The sequence below is a fragment of the Hoplias malabaricus genome, chromosome 1 (assembly GCF_029633855.1).
Source record: "Hoplias malabaricus isolate fHopMal1 chromosome 1, fHopMal1.hap1, whole genome shotgun sequence".
Classification (NCBI taxonomy): domain Eukaryota; kingdom Metazoa; phylum Chordata; class Actinopteri; order Characiformes; family Erythrinidae; genus Hoplias; species Hoplias malabaricus.
The window spans coordinates 49,541,368-49,564,458 of record NC_089800.1 but is presented as its reverse complement, the minus strand read 5'-3'; the positions used below and the strand labels follow the sequence as shown (position 1 = coordinate 49,564,458).

The 23,091-nt window shown below is 39.7% G+C and overlaps 1 protein-coding gene across 1 annotated transcript in view; it reads left to right on the top strand.

Annotated features, from left to right (window-relative positions):
- The window catches only part of LOC136709423 (LHFPL tetraspan subfamily member 6 protein), a 78,635-nt gene extending 57,438 nt beyond the window's left edge, over positions 1 to 21,197 (top strand). The window contains exons 3-4 of the mRNA XM_066684647.1: positions 16,730 to 16,828; positions 20,391 to 21,197. Of these exons, the coding sequence (XP_066540744.1) occupies positions 16,730 to 16,828; positions 20,391 to 20,509 (218 nt within the window). The 3' untranslated portion in view covers positions 20,510 to 21,197. The remainder of the gene's footprint in view (positions 1 to 16,729; positions 16,829 to 20,390) is intronic.
- Positions 21,198 to 23,091: the final 1,894 nt, after the last annotated feature.

The window sequence follows — 23,091 nt, the reverse complement described above, 5'->3', positions numbered from 1 at the left end:
ATGCTTTAATACCTTTAATCCTTGGAGACTGACTGTGAGGTTATCAGGTTTGTTTGATCTGAGCTGTTACTCCACTCTCTCTCTCCCTCTCCCTTGCTCTGTCTCAGAGTGTGAACAGAGCCCTGTGTGATGCACTGCGGAAACACTGAAGAACCAGAAACACTGCGGGGAAAAAAGCAAAAGCCAAAAAAGTAATATCAAACAGTTGTAGAGAAGGGAGATACAGAATCCACGGATGAGTTATGCCTTCAATCAGGAGTTGCTGAAAGTGACAAGCCTGTTTTTGGAGCTGTAACAACAGACGTTTTTTTGTGCCTTTGTTTTCTTGCTCGTATGTAGGGAGTACTAGAAGAATGGCCCGGTTTTGCTGTATTCTGACTTGTGCATTAATGACTCAACAACCCTTCCCATAATGTGAACTATTATTGATTTCAACATTTCCACCACGGTTTCCATTATGTAGTGGTTGGTGTAGTGTAGTGAGTCACATCAGTGTACATTAATGCAGAAGACTAAGGTTTGATTCCAGATTGGTGTAGGCACACTGTGATGAACCAATAACTGTCCTTGGGCAAGACTCCTAACACCTCTTTTGGCTTCCAACACTACGTTTTTGGCATGAGTGTTTATATAATGTAAACTTCAGCCCAAAATGTGCCACAACCGTGTTGTGGATCACCAATAGTGCTGCTGAATAACATCAAAAAACATTCACCATATTTGGCTTTCTTTGAACTATGCTGTGCACTGGTGATGTAAACTTTCAGAGAGTCTGACACAAAGCTCTGGGGAAAACACAGTCTGGTATGTGTCAGAGAAAATACATAATTGCAGACGGAGCACAGCTTGCCACAAACATGTTTAGTTGTGATGCTTTGAACTTCAGCTCTACAGACAAGGCCAGCTGGTTTACTTGGGATTGACAGAAGAAACAACATTTAATATGGGGGCTAAATTTGTTTATGGGTGGTCTTGAATAACCCTACAGACCAAATTACCCACAACACTGAGAGAAGACTTCACGATGTGCTTTCATTGTTACAATAACATACTTCAGATTATAGCTGCCTACGTTTTTTTAAATGAATGCCCCAGAAGAACCATTGTTGGTTTCTCAAAGAAACTTTCAGTGTTAAACTAAATTGGAAATTACAGTCCATTTTGATTTCTGGTTTGTTCTAAATAGCTATTTTTGTAACTGATATTCAGATCACTAACAGTGATTACAAAATCTCAGACTGTGAACTAGATCAGAGGTCTACGTTTGTGTTACTTTCTCCTAGAAGAGTACGTTCAAGCTAGGAAACTTTATATTTAAACATAAAATTCCAGCAAGAATGAAGATTTTACTATAGTTGGTCCTCTCATCCTTAATTCAACCTCAGTCTATTCCCTGGGAGCTGAGAGGTCATGGGAATAGAGAAGACTCACTAAAGGCTTCATCCCAGAGAGAGCACGCTGTCCTTAATATAGAGGAAACTTTTTTAACATTGACACTTAACTGTCTGCTACATGTTCACTACCATTAATTATTCAGGAGCTGAAGATGGTACTCCACTGTGATGCCCTACTGATGCTTCTGCCTGCTCACTGTTGTGAGCATATCTGTCAAAATTATTGGGAACACTTCTTTAGAAAATTCAGTGCATATCATAGAACACCCCACTGGCCTAATAGCTCAACAACTCTGCGGGTCGTACAAGTGTCTACTGACTCTCTTTGGTGTGCAGGTTGTGCTTTGCAAGGTTTTTATTGCCAGCTTTTTGGGAAATGAGACAGTCTGCCTGCATATTTGAAAAAGGGGACAGCTCGAAAAGCGGGACATTTCACAGGCACTAGAGCATTCCTTAATTCTCCCGTTCTTCGCAAAATTCCCCTCCCCTCATTCTACTTAGGGCTGCTTCGCTAAGCCTCAACTTGGAGGGGAAAGCTTTTTTGCAATTTGTAATCTTAAGTTAAGTGAGCCACCACCAGTATGGAAATTCCTGTGGAGATAGTTCTCAAGAAATGTGTGTGTGTAAGGGATAAGTGTCTCAGCCTTGTTCTTACTTGGGCTCTGTTCGTTCTGCCTCTTTGCCAGACTTGTGAACTTTCAGAGCTAATCTCAAAATGATTCCAGGGAGACCACGAAGTATCTTGTTTTCAAAAGTGGTTTCTGCATCTTTCCTATATTAAGAAATATAGTCGACTGACTTGACTGACTATAGCTGACTCTGTAACATTTCCCCAAGCTATGTCTTTTTTGATTGGTGTTACAGGCTTGCCACAACATGTAATTTATGTTCTAATTCATTATCACATCTAATAAACAGAACTACATGTTTTGTATGCATGTAATCAGATAAAAGCTGCTACGGATTGGAGACATCTGACATGGTAACACAAGAGCAATCAATGGAACAAAAGTAGAGGGGAGGGGAGGGGATGTGGTGAAGGGTGACACGGCAGCCATTGGGACATGGAACAAATCGACTTTGTGTCAAAGAACCCTTAAGATTTCTCTCGTGGGAATTGGGCACTAGCACCAAAGTGGTCAGTAGAAAAGATAACTAGCATAAGTAGCATCGTAGCTAGTGACATAGCATCATTGTCAGAGCAGAAATCTTGTATTAATTTACTGTTACCATGTCAGAAATACAGAACAATTCAGCATCCATTAAATTGGCAATAATATAGGTTTCTCAGACTTGGATTAAGTCTGATTTCAATTGCAGTCCTTTTCACCATTAAACTCCTATGTATTCTTGGCTTGTGCACAATCTGGGTCTGGGAAACTGAAAAGAGCCTAACGTAGTCATTGTAATATTTTGAATTTGTTGACAATCTGTTGTTGAACGTGGAAAAGGAGTAATAGGTTTTATAAGTACACTCTTTGTTGATCAGTAGAAGAGATACCAATGTTTTCAGATTCTGATAAAACTCTGCTGTTATTGGTTTCTTGAGACCATTTCTAGTGAAGATAATGTTAAGCAGCATTTCCAAAGGTGTCCAACAGCTGAAGAGTATCTTGTTGCTATAACTAGGCAGCTTTGACCCTGCTCTCCATGGGTCAGCGTATGTGTGAAGATATATTGAGTTTGACCTGACCCATTGACTCCTGAATACAAAGAGGAAACCTTCCTCATTTGCTTATTCTCACATGCAGATCAGGTTTGTTCTATGTTGTACTGCAGAAAAAGTCTCTCTATGTGGATTTGTGTCATAGAATGTGTGTGAATTGCAGCATGAATAAAGACACGTTTGGTTTCCGAAAGGCTATTTCAATGGTCCCATATTGAAACTGATATTTTCCCACAACCTGAATTTTTTTTAGACCTGATCTCTTTAGAAATGTCTCTTGAATAATGACTATCTTGTGCTTAATGACTGATGTTAATTGTGAGTGGCTTTTATTACAGTAAAGATCTGTATTACTTCTTTGTAGAACAATGCATAAGATCTAAGACCCATTGAGACATGTTGATTTATAGGAATATTTGGTCATTTTAAAAAGCAATAGTGATTCATTTGTAGTCATTTAGTGTTTGATATCTTCTAATTCACTGTTTGGAACAGACTACTAAAGAAAACAGCTGTAATCTAAATGCCATACCTTTTGACATTTCTTAAGTTGAGTGGCTTAATGTCAGGAGAAACATATTCCTTCTGGACTTTCATTGAGAATAATCTCAGTGCTCAGTCACTGCACTCTCATGCCCAACTTTCCCACTGACGTTTCTCCTCCCCCAGATAGCAGTGATCCTTTATAGATCCTTTCACTGGCTTCCTAGAGTCCCCAGCGCCCCCTCACAGGATTAAGGGAAGCGTTCTCCATCGATAAGCTCACCATGGAATAAAGCTCCTCTGAGAAATTCAGCTCTGATCCTGTTAGAGTTTTAAAAGGAGATGAAACAGTGCAGAAAAAGCAAGAGAGTGTTTGTGACTGGAGTAATCAGATCACAGAAGAAAATGAAGAAAGAGTAAGAGCAATGAGATATAACCCCCTTCCAAAAATAAACCACACTTCTTTCCTTGATCTAAACTAAAACAGCACTGTTTTTTTCTTTTCTGGACAAAGATATTCAAGAAATTAAATATCAAAGCCTCACTTCACCACCATTATTTCACCAAAAGACAGGGTTTGAATTAAACAGACAGAACTAGAGCAGGATAATGCCCACAGTTGCCTCTGATCAACTGGCAGTTAAGTATTTTCAGTTCACACTGTTAAAAAATAAACCAGTCAAAAGCAGCAATGCCATAAAATAACCTTTTGGTCCTCTATAGCACCTTTAAACAGAATATTCCTTTATAATACATCAATTAAATAGATTTTTGCCATTTTAGGACCCCACACTGAAGATGGGCAGCACTGCAAAAATATCAGAAGGTATTTTTTTACAATATGAGATACATATCATGATACATTACATAGCTAAATATCTGTGGTAGTCTGCTCATCCATATTTCTTCTTTCCTAAAGTAACATTTTATAGCCTCCAAAGGAAGGCTTTCACAGTAGATGTTGGAATATTGCTGTGAGGATTTGATGGTATTCAAACAAGGACATTAGTGAGGTCAGGTTCTGTTGTTGAATGATTAGATACAATTCATCCAAGTGGCAAAGGATAGTGCTTTATCACTCGAGAGTAGTCCAGAGTTCCACTGTTGGGTTGGGGAGCCTTATACCCCTTAATCTGATGTATTGGACATGGTGACTTTTAGGCTCAGATGCAGTCACATTTCGTTTCATGCTCTTTCTATGGAGATTATAGAAACTGTTCAGAGTTGTATGTCTTTGTTCACACTTAGTGCAACTCAAAGTAGTTAAATTCACGAATAAAAATGGGGCTCTACAAACTATTGAACCAATAGAAGTCTATCCAGGAAAAAGCATTCCGAATGTTTATTTTTAAGAATGTACCACCTTGCTTCTGCCCATCTTTCTCTTTCTCTTAATGTTGCATTATGTCATTGAGAAATATATCTTGTCCAGAAGGTTTATTCACTATTACCAGCAGTTATATTATCGCCTTGGTGCAATCTTTTTTTCGCAGTCCTTCTGCTTTCCTTCATCTCTTGTTCCTCTGAGAATGATTGTCCAGCCCTTTAAAACTGCCTCCAGACCTATTCATGTGTTCTATTCTCTGCTCTCTCTAAAAACCCAGGCAGTCTCTTTCTCTTTTTCTCTCTCCTCTCTTCTCCACCCCTTTGAATTTGAAACGTGAATGGCATTGAGGGCCAAGAGAGCAGGGCACAGAATTCCCCATTCTCCACTGCGGTAAACCAGGAAGGGATGACATAAAAACGAGTCGGCCCGACACAGTAGGATGGCAGGGATATGAAAGAAAGGACCTTAAGTTTTTTTTTTTTTTGCTGTCACAGGAAGAAGGGATTTCAGATAGTCCATGTAAACCTCTATTGACTAGATTAAGAGCTCACCTGCCAACAGTTTGAACATGCTTAAATATAGGACAACTCCTCCTATTTTAGACTGCTTATGCACTGCCCAAGATACATTTAAATTTTCCTGGGATCTTTTGTCATTCTGACAACGCTGGAAACTTTTAAGTCATTAATCAAAGATATGCAGAATATTTTGGAGAGCAGGAAAAGGTATTTTTGGAAGTGTAGATATATAAATTCGTCTAAATGATAATAAAAATACAAATATACTGAAATTAAATGGTTATGGTTACGCTTAGTTTTGGCCTATTAACAGGGTTTATACAGTTTTAAAGCATAAAAGTTGACCATTTATTTGACCATTTAATGGCCGCCAGGGGGCCACATTTTTTCCTTATTGCACGGTGTAAAAAAAGAGATGTCAAAAGGGAGTAGCCAAAAACTGGTGCAATGCCATAAAACCGAATTCTTTGACCAAATTTAGTGCCTGGTGATTCCTCAGCCATGTATTATTCAAGAGGCTCCCAGCCTTAGCTAACATTGTAGTTAGCATTCTCCTTCAAGTGTGTTGAGTTGTTTGGTAGTATATTGTCTTAGCAATGAATACTGGGGAGAAAAGTGAATATACATAAATAAATCCATTCATTCATTCATTCATTCATTCATTATCTGTAAGCACTTATCCAGCTCAGGGTCACGGTGGGTCCAGAGCCTACCTGGAATCATTGAGCACAAGGCGGGACCTCACCCTGGAGGGGGTGCCAGTCCTTCACAGGGTAACACACACTCACACCTACGGACACTTTTGAGTCGCCAATCCACCTACCAACGTATGTTTTTGGACTGTGGGAGGAAACCCACACAGACACAGGGAGAACACACCAATTCCTCACAGACAGTCACCCAGAGGAAACCCACACAGACACAGGGAGAACACACCAATTCCTCACAGACAGTCACCCGGAGCGGGACTCGAACCCACAACCTCCAGGTCCCTGGAGCTGTGTGACTGTGACATTACCTGCTGCACCACCGTGTTGCCTGTTAAATAAGAACTATTAAAACTAAATTAAAATTAAAAACAGAATGTAAATATTCTGTAAATGGTGTAGTTTCAGAATTCACTGTGGGGTTTTTAATCCTACTATGAGCCGACCAGGCTCACGCCCTGGGTTGTAATCAGTACCCTTAAAGGTTCTGAAAGTGTGCCAGTCTCACAGGGCTTATTCACTGGGTTTTTTGCTGAACTCCTAAGACTAGTCTGTATTCAGAGCGAGCCACTTAAATCTTTAATTACTTGTAAGGACATGCGAGGCTTGCTGCTCTGAGGCTGGGTGAATAAGAAGCTGTAAGGTAATCACTAATAGTGTGAGGAAGCATTTACTGTAGGGCAAGGGCTCATTAGCACCCACTCACCGCTGACTATTGAACACTTTCCTAATGGAAGATAGTAGTAGTGCTCTGTAAGAGACTAGGTCTTACATTCCATGTGCTCACTCATGTTTCTTCAAACCAGATTCTCCATCAAAAAAAAGTTATCTGAAAGTTTGAGATTTGGCTGATGGGGCGCAGGGGAGTTGTATGGCTCACGCTAATGGCGGCCTACCAGCTCTGCTGTCTGTTACCATGACAACAACCTTTAAAGTTTGCCACTGTCATTGTCAAGGTTCCTCAATCTGGTCTCAGCAGGGCAGCGGCAAATGTGCAACACTGATGGGAACATTTCTGTAGGCAATGTTAAACCAACAACTAGCCCTTGTAGTGTAGATCATGCAAAGGGTTCTTTGAGCGATGCCATTGAAGAACCACATTTAGTTCCACAAAGAACCTTGTGTGTTTAAGAGATGTGCGAGTGTGAAGAACCTTTGAAAGGTTTAAAAATGCATCACTCCATCTTAAGGTTCTTTATCCATTTAAAGGTATTGGGAAAAATGGAATAATGTTCATAAACTTTATGGATCCAAAAGTTGTTCTTCTATGGCATTGCACAAAGAACCTTCATTTTTAAGAGTGCATATATTAAAGTTTGTGCATGCCCTCCTGAAACAATACCACTTCTGAAAGGGAAATTGTTAGGTGGCAGAAGCCTTTATGCTAAATATTGCTTCATTGTTGTGAGGATCTGATGGCATTTGGGCATGACAACAATAAAGAGGTCAGATGCTGATGTTGGAAGAATAGTTTTGCATCACTTAAACCACTTCAGCCCATCCCAACTGAATAGAGCTCTGTAACTCCAGAGAACATAGATCCACTGATCCACAAGCAAGCGCTAGGGGTTTATACCCCTCTGGCAGACATTTGGAATTCCACTGTTCAAAGCATTTCTATGGAGATTATATAAGCATATCATTCCACTGGTGGCCCATTTGTCACGAAACTCAGAAAACAGTGCACAATAAGCAACGGAAAAATTGGAATAATGCCTCTGCTATGTATTGATATACAACCTTTAGCAAGTCAGACTGTTAGCATAATTCAGTCTGTTAAGAGTATATGTCACTTTGGCTGTGCATCAAGGTGTTCAGAAAAGAGGCTGTTGAGGCTGTGCCTGTTGTTATAGCCTCGCAGTAAAATGTTAGGTCTGTGTTAGAGGTGCCCAGCATGTGCGCTGTGTGAAGTAGGTGTCTGTGGGCTTGTCACAGGCTGAACCAATTTCCATTCCCATGAGGGCTGTGGTGAAACAGAAGCACCTCTTCACAGTTTGTCAGAGCCTCTCCAGTGTATTTCATCATGACGCATTTACGGTGCTGGGGTGAGTGATTTCAGCGCATCTGTTTCTTTTTTTTTTTTTTGCTTTACTCCAGTAATTACACATACATCTGGATGGTGATGTGACAGGAATATGTGATCTGCTTTCAGGCCTGATGTCAGAATGTGCTGTTGCTATTTACATGGATACAGGCATCTTCAAATTACTTTCTGATACAGTGTAGTGTAGAGGAGTTCTTTTGATATCATAGTCATTGAATTAGCCGTGCTCCACAAAATGCATTCTTTTCTGGCAACTCTTCCTGGAATGGATGCACTTTACAGAATTTTGGCCACAATTTGGTCTTATTTAAGCCAGTGAGGAATATTAGTTCACTATTCTGTGTTTTGCCAAAATTCCCTGTGTGTTATTAGTTTCGAATGATATCTGTTTTGTTTATTTGTGAAATGTAAGATGATAATAGCTTATTGAAATAATGTAGGTTTAAAACAAAGGTGAATTAATGTTTCAAGTGTTAAAAAAAAAATCCACACTATCACATTATCACACTGATGAACTGAATTGGTGGAACTGGGAAGTAAACCGAGGCTCGTTATCAACAGGTGCTGAAACTGGTTGCTATGAAAAGGTCTGTTTAAACAGAGTAAGAAAAGTCCTGTTTGATCTTTGGGGTGTTTTGACCAACACATGTTACACACATTTCACTAAGACCCCTGGGAACTGTGTCAACTTGTGGAAAAAAGGGACATAATGTATCCTTTAAACTACTGTTAGCTAAATCCAGGCTCGTTTTAAACATGCCTTGATTCAGTTACCTGGTGTAATATAGTCTAGATCAGTTGCATAGTGTTTTGAATCAAATAAACACTATATTATATAATTACTTTATCCAAAAAACTTCAAAATAAACAGTCACAAATGGAGTCATCTCCTGGTAAGGGACTTTCTTGCCTTCTTCAGTGGTGCTGAGTTGAGCTGAGCTGAAGAGTGTGTGTCACAGAGCCTGTTACTAAACATCTAGGTCATCCACTTCCAGACTGCGAGAGAACAATCATTAATATTCTACCATCCGTCCTGTGATCTAGCAGCTGACAACCTTGTCATTCACACCATTAAAATCTCCACCTGGGATCCACAGCTCCCTTCCTGAGCAACTCCAACAGGGTTTCAGGGGAAGTTCATAAATGCAGCACACGTGAGAGACTTCTCAGTCTTATTAAGTTCTAGAAATTTATTCTAAAGTGATGCAACAGAAACAAATTCCAGGAGGTGGTTTCATTCAAGTGTGGAAATGTGGTAATGAAAGTTACCAAACATAGGGTCCTTTGAACAGCACTTCTTAGAAGAGCAACTAAACTCTCATAAGCTCTGTAAATGGAACTTTTTTAAAACCTGATTTTCGCTGTCATGAAATGTCAATGCTGTCTGATGATTTTAAAAAATAGGACGTATGCTGTAACAGTGATAAGGACTACAACATGTGTAACAGGAAAAATGTGAAAACATGATTTTATCATCATTGCACACCACAACAAAATTTGGACTGTGCGTTTAATCTTTCTGTGGCAGTGAGGAGACACACACACACAAACACACACACCTGGAGTTATGGGTAGCCACCTCAGCAACCAGGGAGCAGTTAAGGGTTAGATGCCTTGCTCAAAAGCACTTCAGCCATGGTGATATAGGGAGGAGAAAGAGCTATTCCTTCACTCCCCCGGATAAAACTGGCAACCTTTTGGACCCAAGCTTGCTTTTCCAAATTTTAGACAATGGCAGCCCCACATGATCACAGACCACAAAGCAGTTCTAACTTAGTCATATTCACTCTCCTGAAGACTACCCTAAAAGCCCTAAAATGAGTAAAGAAATACTTGTGTTGTCCAACTAATCTCTAACTGCCACAGCAATAAAACGTGAAGTTATCATTAGCGACACTAAAGCAACAGTATATCGGCTTCTATTGTAAACGTGTTTGGTGTCTTTATGCTTTCTGTTCTGTTTTCATTTGTAAATACAGAAAGACTCATTACTATGTAACCAAGTCACTAAGTAAAACTAATTAGGTCTGAGAACTACCATTTTAATTAATACGGGGTGGGTCATTTATATGGATATACCTTAATAAAATGGGAATGGTTGGTGATATTAACTTCCTGTTTGTGGCACATTAGTATATGGGATGGGGGAAACTTTTCAAGATGGGTGGTGACCATGGCGGCCATTTTGAAGTCGGGCATTTTGGATCCAACTTTTGTTTTTTTTTTCAATGGGAAGAGGGTCATGTGACACATCAAACTTATTGGGAATTTCACAAGAAAAAAGTGTTGCTATCAGTGTGTGAAAAGTGGGCGAAGAGGGTTGCACTGACAATCCAACACAATGGGCAGCACTTTGAACACATTTTATAAGTGGTCAGAAACTTGTAAATAACTCATGAAAGAATAAAGATACATTAAAACCATTGTTTGCTTGCAAAATTTCCAATGAGTTTGATGTGTCACATGACCCTCTTCCCATTGAAAAAACAAAAGTTCCAAATAGCCAAGGATCCAAAATAGCAGAATTCAAAATGGCCGCCATGGTCACCACCCGTCTTGAAAAGTTTCCCCCTTCCCATATACTAATGTGCCACAAACAGAAAGTTAATATCACCAACCATTCCCATCTTATTAAGGTGTATCCATATAAATGGCCCACCCTGTATTACACCTCAAACCACCTTTATATTTTCTGCTGACCCACTTTTTTTTGTTGAGTCAGTTCTGTTATTTAATGTTAATATCAATATGTTCTGTAAAACTGTTTGATATTTTGCATGATCTGAATGGGTTTTGTTTCTGCTCATGGTTCCAGGGTCTCATACCCATAAGCCCCATTCAATACTGAATACTACTGTGAAAAACTTCCGGATTAGCCTTTGTATTTTGGAAATACAGGAACACATGCCTAACTCCATGACACCACAGATTGTCTCCAACGTCAAGCTGTCGTTCATAAGTCTGTCCTCCCTCTTGGAATCTTGGCATTCAAACAAAATGTGCAGTTGCTGTTTCCATTCTTAGTAATCATCGCACACACTCATGCCCCCTCCCTCCATCCATCTTTCTTTGACTCAATAACCCACATAGAGAGTGTGGAGGATGGGATTATGCACCCAAAATACTCAATGAACAAACGAGGAAATAAAAAGGCTGCATCGTTAAAAATTTGCTTAAGTGCTATGCAGTGTATTTTTGGATAAATCTATTTCTGTACCATGTATATTTACATACACTTTTTATAATTTAATTATCACAATGTAGTTATTATTATTAAGTGTGTCTTTATTGTGCACTCTCTGAGAAAGAGAACCTATATGGATATTTTCTTAAATAACTATATACATGTAATCATATAAACATGATTTTTTTTAATACTCATCATAATTAAAGCATTCTGCTTGAACACAGGCTGTCATTTGCACTCACAAAGCTTGTCTCCATAGCAAAGCAAGAAATGAAATGAGAACAATTGCATATGAGCCTGAGGTCATCATGCCCCATGCCATGCGTCAGCTCTGGGTACATCCCCTCTGGCTGCACCCCTACTGTTCCAGTGGAGCAGTGCTCTTTGGAGTGATGGAGCCCAATGCAGTATTTTTATGATGAGTTTGTGTGGTTTTTTAAACCAGAATTACTTTTCCAGCATCATTACCTGACCTAATTAATGCTGTTCTGGCTGAATGTAATTATATACTCTCAACAGTTTTTTAAACATTTACTTTAAAGTCTTGTTAGAAGAGGCAGCCACTGAAGCAAGACACTGCTTTATTATATTGAACAGAAAATGTAATTTAATGTGCAAAACTACACTACAGTCGGTGTGAGCTACGACTTGGAGGGGAATGACCTTTAAGGCCTGCCGTTTCCATTGCATTGAACCTTAATAACAAACCACAGAAAACAAGCCTCTGGGATGGTCACGTCACTGCATTCCTCTTCACTGGGAAAACTGTTTCCCTTCAGAACCTGCTGTGATTCGCAGTGTTCGCTTACCTCATTACATTCCTTTGAGGAAACTATGCAGAGAAATGCAACCAACATCTGCTGCAGGTTCTCTCCCTGTTCAAGTTAATAACCTGCTTTGCTAAAGGTTTAATGAATAAAGCATGCTGCAGGAGTGAAGACGGGGAGATGAAAGAGTAAAAGCTCCATGTTGGTTGCAGTGATCAATGGAGATTGGAGCTGTCTTTTTCTTCTCTCTCTGTCCTTGTTTCTCCAGCTGTTTGCAAAGAAAGAAATGAACAGGGAAAGGCCTGTCTTACACCATGCCATTATCCAATTTTCCACTTGCTCTTTGGAGTCTGTACATTTTTCAAGGTGCATGAGAAAAGTAACAGTAAATGTCACCATGTCCATAAGCTATTATTCTCTTTCCTAAGCAAGCCTGGAAAACATTTTAATGGACATTTTCAAGGGTTACAGTAGAGCTTAAAAACAGGGAAGGACTATCAGCACGGAATATATTGATACATACTTACCACGCTATGGGGATCAGTCACATTATATGGTCGAGAATTACCTTGTATTATCTTGAGCAATATTATTTACACTTGCTGGACGGCGTGAATACAGAGTAACTGTGATTGATTAGTATTCTCACAACACAGAGTAAGATTGATTGGAGGTCTTATTGGCATAATAAGCCCTTCTGCCATAGCAGCACTGCAAAGCCAATAACGAATTATATGTCGTTCAGTTCTTATTTACTGCTTCAGTTGAATACAGTGTAGTGTATTAGCAACACACCTATTATGATAAGTCGCCTTAATTGGTCAGAGCAACTTTTATGTCCCTTTAGGAGCCAATACATAATGAGGATGGTATTGTGTTTATTTAAAAGAAGTATCTGGCGCTCGAGGCCACGGTCAGGCTGCTGATAATTGTTTTTTTTTTCTTCTTCTTAGTAGAGCATACCTTCGTCCTGCTGTACACAGAATCAGGTGTCAGGATCACCACCTTGCTTTTGTGTAATAACAGAGAAAGGATGCATATTACAGCCTTTGTAAATAGGTGTTGTGCTCCAGATTTGTGCCAAAATAGCCATTACATTAAGCTCAGGGGAAAAGACACACATACTCCTTTCTGCGCAAGCTGTGCTATCCTCCTTTTGTTTTCTGTTTTTTTTTTTCTTTTTTTAAGAACTGCAGGGCATTTCAAGCTCATTACACGCCTCTTTATCTCTTGACATTACTTGTGACTTGAAAGAGAATTTGTGATTTTATTTAAAATTCAGCAGGAATACATTAACATCATAACAAGACTTCTAAGAGCCATGCGTCATGGCTTCTGCTGCAGTAGTAATGAACCACGAGCTTTATATCACCTCCAGAACTGTGGTGGAGGAATGTCAGCATCAAGCTTTTTAGTAGCACCCAGAAGAGAAGACTAGCAGCTTTTGATTGAGCATATTTTAGGTCTTGTCTTTTGAGTGTTCGGTGTGATACAGACCCACCCACACTTGGAAAGTGGGGCAGCGATTTAGAGACGGAACTGACTCTAGAGAAAGATTCTGCTACATCTAAAGAGGCGGCACATCTCTGATCTGCTCTTTTAATCAGACTTTAAGTCAGACGTGGTAAGCGTGTTTGAAGCTGCACAGGCGACTAAAAGCTCAATGTGTTGGGCTGTTTTATGCTTCTTCAATTTTGTCGCTCGCATGTATCTGGTCATGGCCACGTTTTCCACCACCAAACTGGAGGCTGTTTGCTGGGGGAAAAAAAAAGATTCCTCAACCCAGGAGTCTTATGATGATGCTCTTCTTCTTTCTGACACCATTCACACCTAGCAATGTTCTTTTTTCATGTTTTATTACATATTAAAGAGGAAATTCTACTTATTGCTCCTTTCAGATGGAAAAATGAGCAAGAAATTATTCTGGCCGCCAAGAAGAGTGTGTTCATTATTCCATTCAATTAAATGCTGACACCAGTGGACAACGTGCTCATGCTTCTCTGCTCATATCAATTACTCCTCTGTCCTGAGTAGACCTTTTAGTCCTTCTGTGGAGTCTTATGATGATGTGTCCTCATATTCAGTACTGTGCAGAAAAAAACCTTTTGTTTGGCCACATTCCAGTTGAAACAGCCATTTATTTAGAGTGAAGTTGTCAGTAAATTCAGTAAAATATCCCCAACATATTAACAAAAAATGAAAACACTGGAGCGATCGCTCTCAATGGAATTTAAAATGTATAAATATCTCCTGAAATGTATCATCGCTGTCAATAGAAATAAATGTATCTCCAAAAATAGTGGAGAACTAAAACACCTTAACTGTCAGAGAAAGTCACTTTAAAAAAAGCTGTGTTTTCCTAAGACAGACAAGATATGTAATAAAGTTAAGAGGTCTCTGGCATTTATACAGTACCATTCGCTAAAAGGCTTTGAGTGTTGTCATGGTGTTATCCGATGTGGCTGATGATTTCCAGTACTCGAAGGGTAATAAATGTCTATGCTGAGAAAGTTTCATAGAGTAAAGTAGGCCAAATTTAATTTTAAACTAACAGCCAAGTGATATTAAATAACATGTACAATTCAGTTATATTTTGCTCTCTTTCACAGTTACTGACAACATAACATGACTAACCCTAACCTGCTATTGTCTCTGCTGCAGGTATTTGTGAACAATGCTAGTTTCTCAGTGATTTAATCTGGTTAGTAGCATCACAGTGCCTCAGGTTCCCAAAACAGTCCCTAACCAATTTTCAGAAGTCCGACGCTATGATAACATAAATGTCATTGTTTTCCGATAAGCAAAAACACACCTGTAAAAGCTGAATCGGGGAAGTGAACTCAGGTATTTTTTTGGTCAGGAGTTCAGAGCGGCTTTGGAACGTGTATAAAGCCAACCCCCCAAAGCCAAATAAAGCCAAAACATTTGTGGTTACATAACTTCAGCTTTTTTAAACAGTGAATATATAAAAATATCAAATCATTTCTTTCTGTAAATGCTTTATCTTGTTCATTGGTCTGCAAATTAACCTGCCCAGGATCATTTTGGGCACAAGGCAGGAATGCACAGTGGGCAGGGTGCCAATCCATTGCAATGCATCACACGCACTCATACATTCACTCACACACTCTTACCTTGAGGACATTTCTGAATAGCTACCAGAAACCCAAGCAGACACAGGGAGAACACACCAAAATCCTCACAGACAGTGACCCAAGAAACACAACCCCAGGAATCTCTTGCACCACCATGCCACCAATATCAACCTATTGGGGTAGATATTTTTTTCTGGCTGTCAATCTAGCTGTAGTGTTTCTATCTGTATTCTGCTTTAATTCCTCACACACCCATTTCTGAAGCTTGTGCTCTGCTGGTGTGGGGATTAATTTTATATATTTTTCTGCTGTTATCTTCTCCTGGTCCAGTATGTGTTGAGGTTAGTGCACATGGGCCTCTGTGTCTCCTTCTCCCTCTCCACGACTGGCCCAAAACTGATAGGCAAGCGAGAGGCAAATTGGAAGAGATTAAGCTAATGTGATAGCAAAGCCCCTTAGCTGCAGGCCTGTGGGCTAATATCCATCCATAGCAGAGCAGTCGTGGTCTTGCAGCCCAATGCTGAGACCTGGAGAGCAGCAAACTGCAAAAAGAGCAGCCAGTAACCTCCTGAGACTTCTGTGAGTGGAATGATAGTGGAAGAGAGTAAGAAAAAGCTTTTATACCATTTTTAATATAACTTTCACTCATGTAGAAGTTGAAATTGCCATGTTCCTTTGAAACATGTACCAGGAAAATAGTCTCCCCCTCCACCTCCTGTTTAAACCCTGTTCAGAACTGTTTAACAGTGAGACAACAAGACCTCTCGAGCACAAGAATAAGAATAAACTGTCCCTCAGTACTGTCACCATCGCCTTTTGTTTCCTTCTTTACCTCGTTCCTTTAAAAACAGCTACTGACTCTAACCTCAGATGCCACCGTCTGTTTAATCTGCTCCTAGTATCATATGGCAGTGCTTCACTGCTTCATATGGCTAATTGGTTTGTTGAAATCAGTCATAAAGACGGTTTGTATTGAGGTCTTTGCGAAGAAAGTAGACTCTGCAGGCTTTTAAATGATGCTGAGTGTCTTTATTATATAGAAAATATACTTTTGCCCTTGTGTTTCAAGACTATTTTAAATAAGGATGCAGTGGCATTATTAATGCAAAGCACTACGTAAACTGTATTTAGCAAGTAAAACTACTTGAGTCATAAAGGCAACTCATTCATTCAGTGTCCGTAAGTGCTTATCCAGTTCAGGGTCGCGGTGGGTCCGGAGCTGGAACACACCAGTCCTTCACAGGGCGACACACACTCACACCTATGGACACATTTGAGTAGCCATCACACCTAACAATTTGTGTTTTTGGACCCAATGTGTGTGTTTGTGTGACTCAAACCCACAACCCCAGATCCCTGGAACTGTGTGACAGCGACACTACCTGCTGCGCCACTATGCCGCCCATTTTAAAATACAAGTTGAGCCACAGCGAGGGTGGTCCCCACCGCCCTTCTTTGTTTTACGTGTTTTGGGTTTGTGTTGATTGTGCCTAGTTGCCTTGGTGCATATTTGAACACTGCCAATCTCCTCCTCTGTGCAGGTCTTCTGATTGGTTCAGGGTGTGCCCTCTACCCTCTCGGCTGGGACAGTGAGGAGGTCAGACAAACCTGTGACAACGGCTCCGACCAGTTTCAACTGGGTAAGCTTTAATTAACACATAATAAACAAATACATTAAGTTTCACTGTGCACTTCTGTTAAAAAGCATATTTCCCATAATGCACACAAATATATATTGAATGGCCCCAATTATTATCATGACATTTTGCTCAAGATTATGGTCCTGAGAAGTAATGATGTTGCGTAAGTAGCGCATGCTCTGGTTGAGCCTCACTTATAATGAGTTAAACATTAATTATCAGTTCCCAATGGAGGTAAAGTGATTGATTAAAAGTAAAGTGATAAAGTGATTGATTTGTGTGATGTTCAGACTCAAACCACTGGGCCGTTTGGATCTAGAGTTAACAGCACAAGTAGAGGCACGCTCTCTTCTTTTTATTTCTTTCTTGTCATTTAATATTTTTATGCATTTTCCATTTGTGCCACATTGGGTGACACTGGATGTATTTGTTGATCTTTACATGCTCTTGTACCTGAGTGTCATAGAGCTTCATGTGTAAAAGGCAAATGAAAGGGAAGGGTTCCACTGCTGATGTATGATGTATTTACAAAGTGTATTTTAAATTAAATAAACAACAAAGTTTATAACAGTTTTTACTCTTCTCCCATTTGAAGGCCGCCGGTATTACAGTCTTCATTATGAGCTAATATAGAAACAAATGTAGAATATCCCCTAAGAAATGTAGTTTACTCCAAATGCATGAGCAGCATTTTCAGCCCATGTTTGGTACTGGAACTATAATGACCTGAGCAAGAACAGCACTGTTGAAATGCACTACAGAATTTGTGCAATATGCATATATTACAACAAATTTAGACCTTGCCCTTGAGACATTGCCATACTTTGTCAGCAGTTTTTGAATGGATAATAAGGCACTAAAGCATTCAGTATCATCCGAGACCACTTTATACAAGAAAACATACTCTCACTGACTAGGATTTAAAGAATGATCTCCTCTATTAGGCGCATTTGATCTGAGTTTTTGTCGATCGATGCATCTTCAAAAAATATTGCAACCAAAAACCAACCATCACTGGTATTTTTGTTGCTGAATGTTCTAAAAGCTCAGCAGAGCATGTGGAAATAATAGATGGCCATGTGGACTCTCGTTTTATTTTATTCATTTTTCACTCCCTCATAAATATAAACCCTTCCCTGGAGGAAACGCTGGATTTGGTCCCAAAGCTCAGGCGCTATTCCTCATATTAAGGCGCACAGTGACAAGAGCGCAGCACGGAACAAATGGCCAAGTCTGACTTTTTTGATGAAGTGCTTATTCCACAGAGGTTCTCTCAGCATGACATAGTCATAGTTACTTAAAGGAAGGTCAGCAGCACAGTCAAAACTTCAGCAGTAAGATGATGTGTCATCACAATGTGGAAATACTTTGAAATAATGCACTTAAAATAGTCAAAGATATTTTTAATACCATGGAGTCTGCTTTAATGTTGTCTCATGCTATAAATAACAGTAATAATAAATAAGCCAGTTGACTCCCTCATTTCGTAACAGAAATGCTTTCATGTGCTTTTCAGGTGCATCTGAAACTGAACAGTGAACAATGGAAGTTCTGTTGTAAAAGGAGTAAACTGGGTTTGATTTTGTTTCATGTCCAGAATTCTAGACCTCTCTTTAAAGGATCTTGTGGCCTGACTAATTATGCTGTTTGTTCATACAAAAATATGCTGTGTTAAAGCAACACTGCTGTGAGCAAAGAATGTGGAAAGCACAAGTCTGCAGAGCTCGTACTTCACTCTGTGCAGCTTGAAGAGCTTCTTTAAAACTTTACCAGAGAACTGAGAATTCCCAGGAATTGGAAATGAACTGGCGAGCAGCATTTCAGCTCAGAGTAATTTCTTTGTCTTCAAGCAAGCGTAGAATTCAAAAGCTTGTGACAGGCAGAACTGAGGTCTATGTGTGTGTGGGTGCTGCAAAGACAGAAAAACAAATGTCACAGTTAGCTGAGCTATGTCCGTCAGCTGCTGCTCTCAGTTTTTAAAAATGAGTTTCAGTAGGCTTTAGCTCTCTTCTCAGCATGGCTGACCCTGTTTCACACCAGGGATTGACAGTTCAAGAATCAACAGAACTTTTAAACTCTTTTATTCTTAGCTTCACTGATACTAACATGAGTAACGTTACAGTAGACATTTTTATGTGTCACACACATGGACATGATTTATGTGGCTTATATGTAGAATCACGTCTTCAGTTCAAAAAGATTCAGTTAAGAATTCATTCATTCATTATCTGTAAGCGCTTATCCAGTTCAGGGTCGCGGTGGGTCCAGCGCCTACCTGGAATCATTGGGCGCAAGGCAGGAACACACCCTGGAGGGGGCGCCAGTCCTTTACAGGGCAACACACACTCACTCACACATTCACTCACACCTACGGACTCTTTTGAGTCACCAATCCACCTACCAACGTGTGTTTTTGGACCGTGGGAGGAAAGCCGGAGCACCCGGAGGAAACCCATGCAGACACAGGGAGAACACACCACACTCCTCACAGACAGTCACCCGGAGGAAACCCACGCAGACACAGGGAGAACACACCACAATCCTCACAGACAGTCACCCGGAGGAAACCCACGCAGACACAGGGAGAACACACCACACTCCTCACAGACAGTCACCCGGAGGAAACCCACGCAGACACAGGGAGAACACACCAAACTCCTCACAGACAGTCACCCGGAGCGGGAATCGAACCCACAATATTCAGGAGCTGTGTGACTGCGACACCACCTGCTGCACCACCGTGCCGCCCTCAGTTAAGAATTATAAGAGTTATATATAAAAGATGAATAACAGAAACCGAGAAATGTCAGCTTTGACTGACTGCATCATTCAGCTACTCTGTGAAGTTTTGTATAGATGATTTTATAATCAATAATGTTCACTGAAAGTCATACTGTGCTCAGAACCACTTCAACAGGTGTGCACATACTTCATAAAGCATTGGATGCAGTTTGAGCAGGTTGACAGATGTTTTGGGATTTGATTTGTAGAAGAGGTTTGGGTCAATGTTGACTTTTGGAGTTAACAAATTAGCCTCAATGTGCCAGCGCCAAAACCAAGATCCAGTATGGGTTGGCTGAGGGAATGTGATGTATGGGATGTGGAAATGATTTATCTTTGATTATTTCAGGTAAATTTACTTATAGCTACAGTTTAAAGCTTGGTTTACAACTTTTTTCACTTTCAATTTCAAGCATTTTCTTTACAATTATTTCAATTCAATTCTTCTTCATGTATTGAGACAGCTATTATACTGACACCTAGCGGCCTGGATGTGTCAGACATTCCATACTAAACCTATATTAAACAAGGCTGCCCCTATATGTAGGGCTTGCTCCATGAAGCATAAATGAGTTTCATAAATGAGGGAGAACAAAAGGGATTTGAGGCTGCAAACAAATTATTAGAATAATAGTTTTTCTGTATTTTTTCTTGAATAAAATGGATGTTTTCTGCTTTATCCGAGCAGATCCCAGATCAGCACCCCTACTGTCCTCTAGTGGACGATAACCCAGCTTTGAGTATGAGTTTGTGCTAACATTTTCCCATGTGTTTGCTTTAGGTTCGTGTGAGATTGGCTGGGCGTATTATTGCACCGGAGCTGGAGCTGCCTCGGCCATGCTGCTGTGCACCTGGCTGGCCTGCTTCGCTGGGAAGAAACAGAAGCAGTATCCTTATTAAAGAGAGTCAGCTTCATATTCAGCTTCAGATCCAGCTCCATGCACAGTTACAGCCGATAGGACGCAGCAGAGGGACAAGAGCCATGTGTGGACTTTATAAACCGCAGAAACAAACTCTTTCAGCTCTAAACACATTCTCCATTACTTCTCGACTTCAGTGATCCTCCACTGACACTCAGTGGACCTTCTAATCTCATGGACATCCAGTGGTCTGATTTTTGTTAGCTTGATCACACACAACTGACTGTTATTCTCTTTATAGTACATGCCTACAGGATGGTTATTGGAAAATCAAAAGGACCAATTTCCCTTTTTTATGTCTACTCTTAATCCTGAGAGTGCTATTTTTTCCTCTGTGTTTTGTGATGTACTAGTGCTAGTGAAGTCTGTTACAAAAAGAAAGAAAGCATTTAAAAAATGCATTCTTGTTATGGATTGTTTATGTCTTCATATCTATGTAATCTGACATATTGTTTTTGCAGCACATTATGAAAAACAATAATTTACATATTCACCTTCTACACTGTCCAATAAGCATTTTCAGAGGACTAATGCTTACTGTTTTATGCTAAAGTATACTATAAGAACAATAAACTCTATATCCATTGTGACACTGTATGTTTAAACAACATACACATTTGTGAAAATACCCATATCATGTATTGTTTTATTCACCTTAAGTTTGTAAATAAAACCTGTTTATAAACAGTATATCTGTTGATTTAAATTGTACATTTCATTGTCTTTCAGACCACTTTGCACCTTGTTCCCAAAGCCCCCAACTGTAATATTGTTCCTCGGGATTGCTTTCAGTGCCCTTAGCACTTTACATTGGCCAGACTGACACATGGTGAACTAGCAATCAGCACTGGTTCACAGAGTAAATTGAAAAAGCAATGAGCTGACTAGCCAGTTAAGGGTCAGAAGGGTCTGCAGATAATAGCTGTCTAACAGAGGTGGAGTCCAGTAACAGTTGGCGATCATAAAGATCAGTTTTTAACTTGCTCAGATGGTCAAAATCTAAATTAGCATTTGAGGTAAGAAGTTTGCTGCTCATTTCCATAACCAGTAGGAACTACAGACCATGGATTTTACACAAAATATCTTTTGATGAACTGCTTTGTCGGGAAACAGTAGACAATTCATCAAAAGTGCGGACATAGATGTCCAAATATACACGCATCTTATTGAATCTCCGTATAAAAGCACTAACAGATACGTTGGAAAGCTCAGGAGCAGATGAATATGAGCCTGAGGTCACCATGCTCATTGCCAAGTGTGGGCCAGCTGGATATAGAGGGGGCTGTAACTGATTGAAATTAATGGATTAATTGTAATTAAATTAACGTGCACAATATCAGTTTAAATTTGAAAAGTGACAACATCCTGTTAAGACAGACACGCTGCCAAAAAATGTTATAAATACATATTTTTATGTATTATTTATCATTTCCTCATGTCCTGTTTATTTCTTTTTGAAACATTGCCAAAATCTGTGAATTAATAAATAACGCATCTAAAAGCACCCTTTGTTCTCTTGTACTCTAGAGAACTAAAAATCACTTTAGAACAGTAGTTTCATTGAGCAAAGCGTTTATGTAAAGTATGTAGATAATACAGTTACAGACCATTAACAGCCCTCCAGTTGAAGTCATGCTGTTTTTCTGGCCTTCTTTTGAACTGAAAATTTCTTTAAATGTCCAGGGAGTTACAGACTATGCTGTGTATAAATTACCTGCTACAACACTAAACAACCTCAGGCCCATACGGGACCACACTTGATGCCCTTATTAGCATCTAAATGTAAGCAGTTCAGGTACAGTAGCCAGTCTCTGGAAGTCACTCTTGCAGTGCAAATGAAAGTTAAATGAGACTTAGTGGAGGGGGGGAAATCAAGTTCCCGAGAAAATTGCAAATCTTTAAATCCAGCCAATGTTGGAAGAGAGAGGAGCACAAAAATAGAACAGGCAATGCGGAATTGTAACCCTAATCCTTCAGAGGAGTTTTAGCCCTAGAAATGTACCATGGAACTCTAGCTGGTTTGACAGCCATGCATCCTTTTAATACACTTCCCTGGCATTGCACTGGACAGACAGGTCTTCCAAAGGAATTCTTGAATTATAGAGAAGCAAGGTTCTACAAAGGTTCTACTAAGATCTGAATATAATACCCAGTGTGCTGTTACATCAAGGAATCCAGTGTTTCATTAAAGTGCAGTGTTTGGTGGGAAATTAAACCAATAAAATATATTTGTAATTACCCTGGTTTAAGGTGGGATCTTTCATGAATTTACAGTTGATGCTCAAATAAAAAAAAAAACACATATAGACACAACCACACACTTATATGGTGTGCAAAAAAGGGTCATAGACATTCACAATACAGGTTCATTAAAGATTCATAGGCTGAGCTAAGGCCCCAAAACTTATGCATGACTTTTAATACTTAATAATATCAATGGATTAATATGGCAGGCACTATATTTGAAGTCAAACATCACTAGTAAACAAAAACAAAAGGTAATTAATATTTCTAGCAATTAAATTTTATTGGCACAGGCTAAACAGCTGACATACTTTCAGT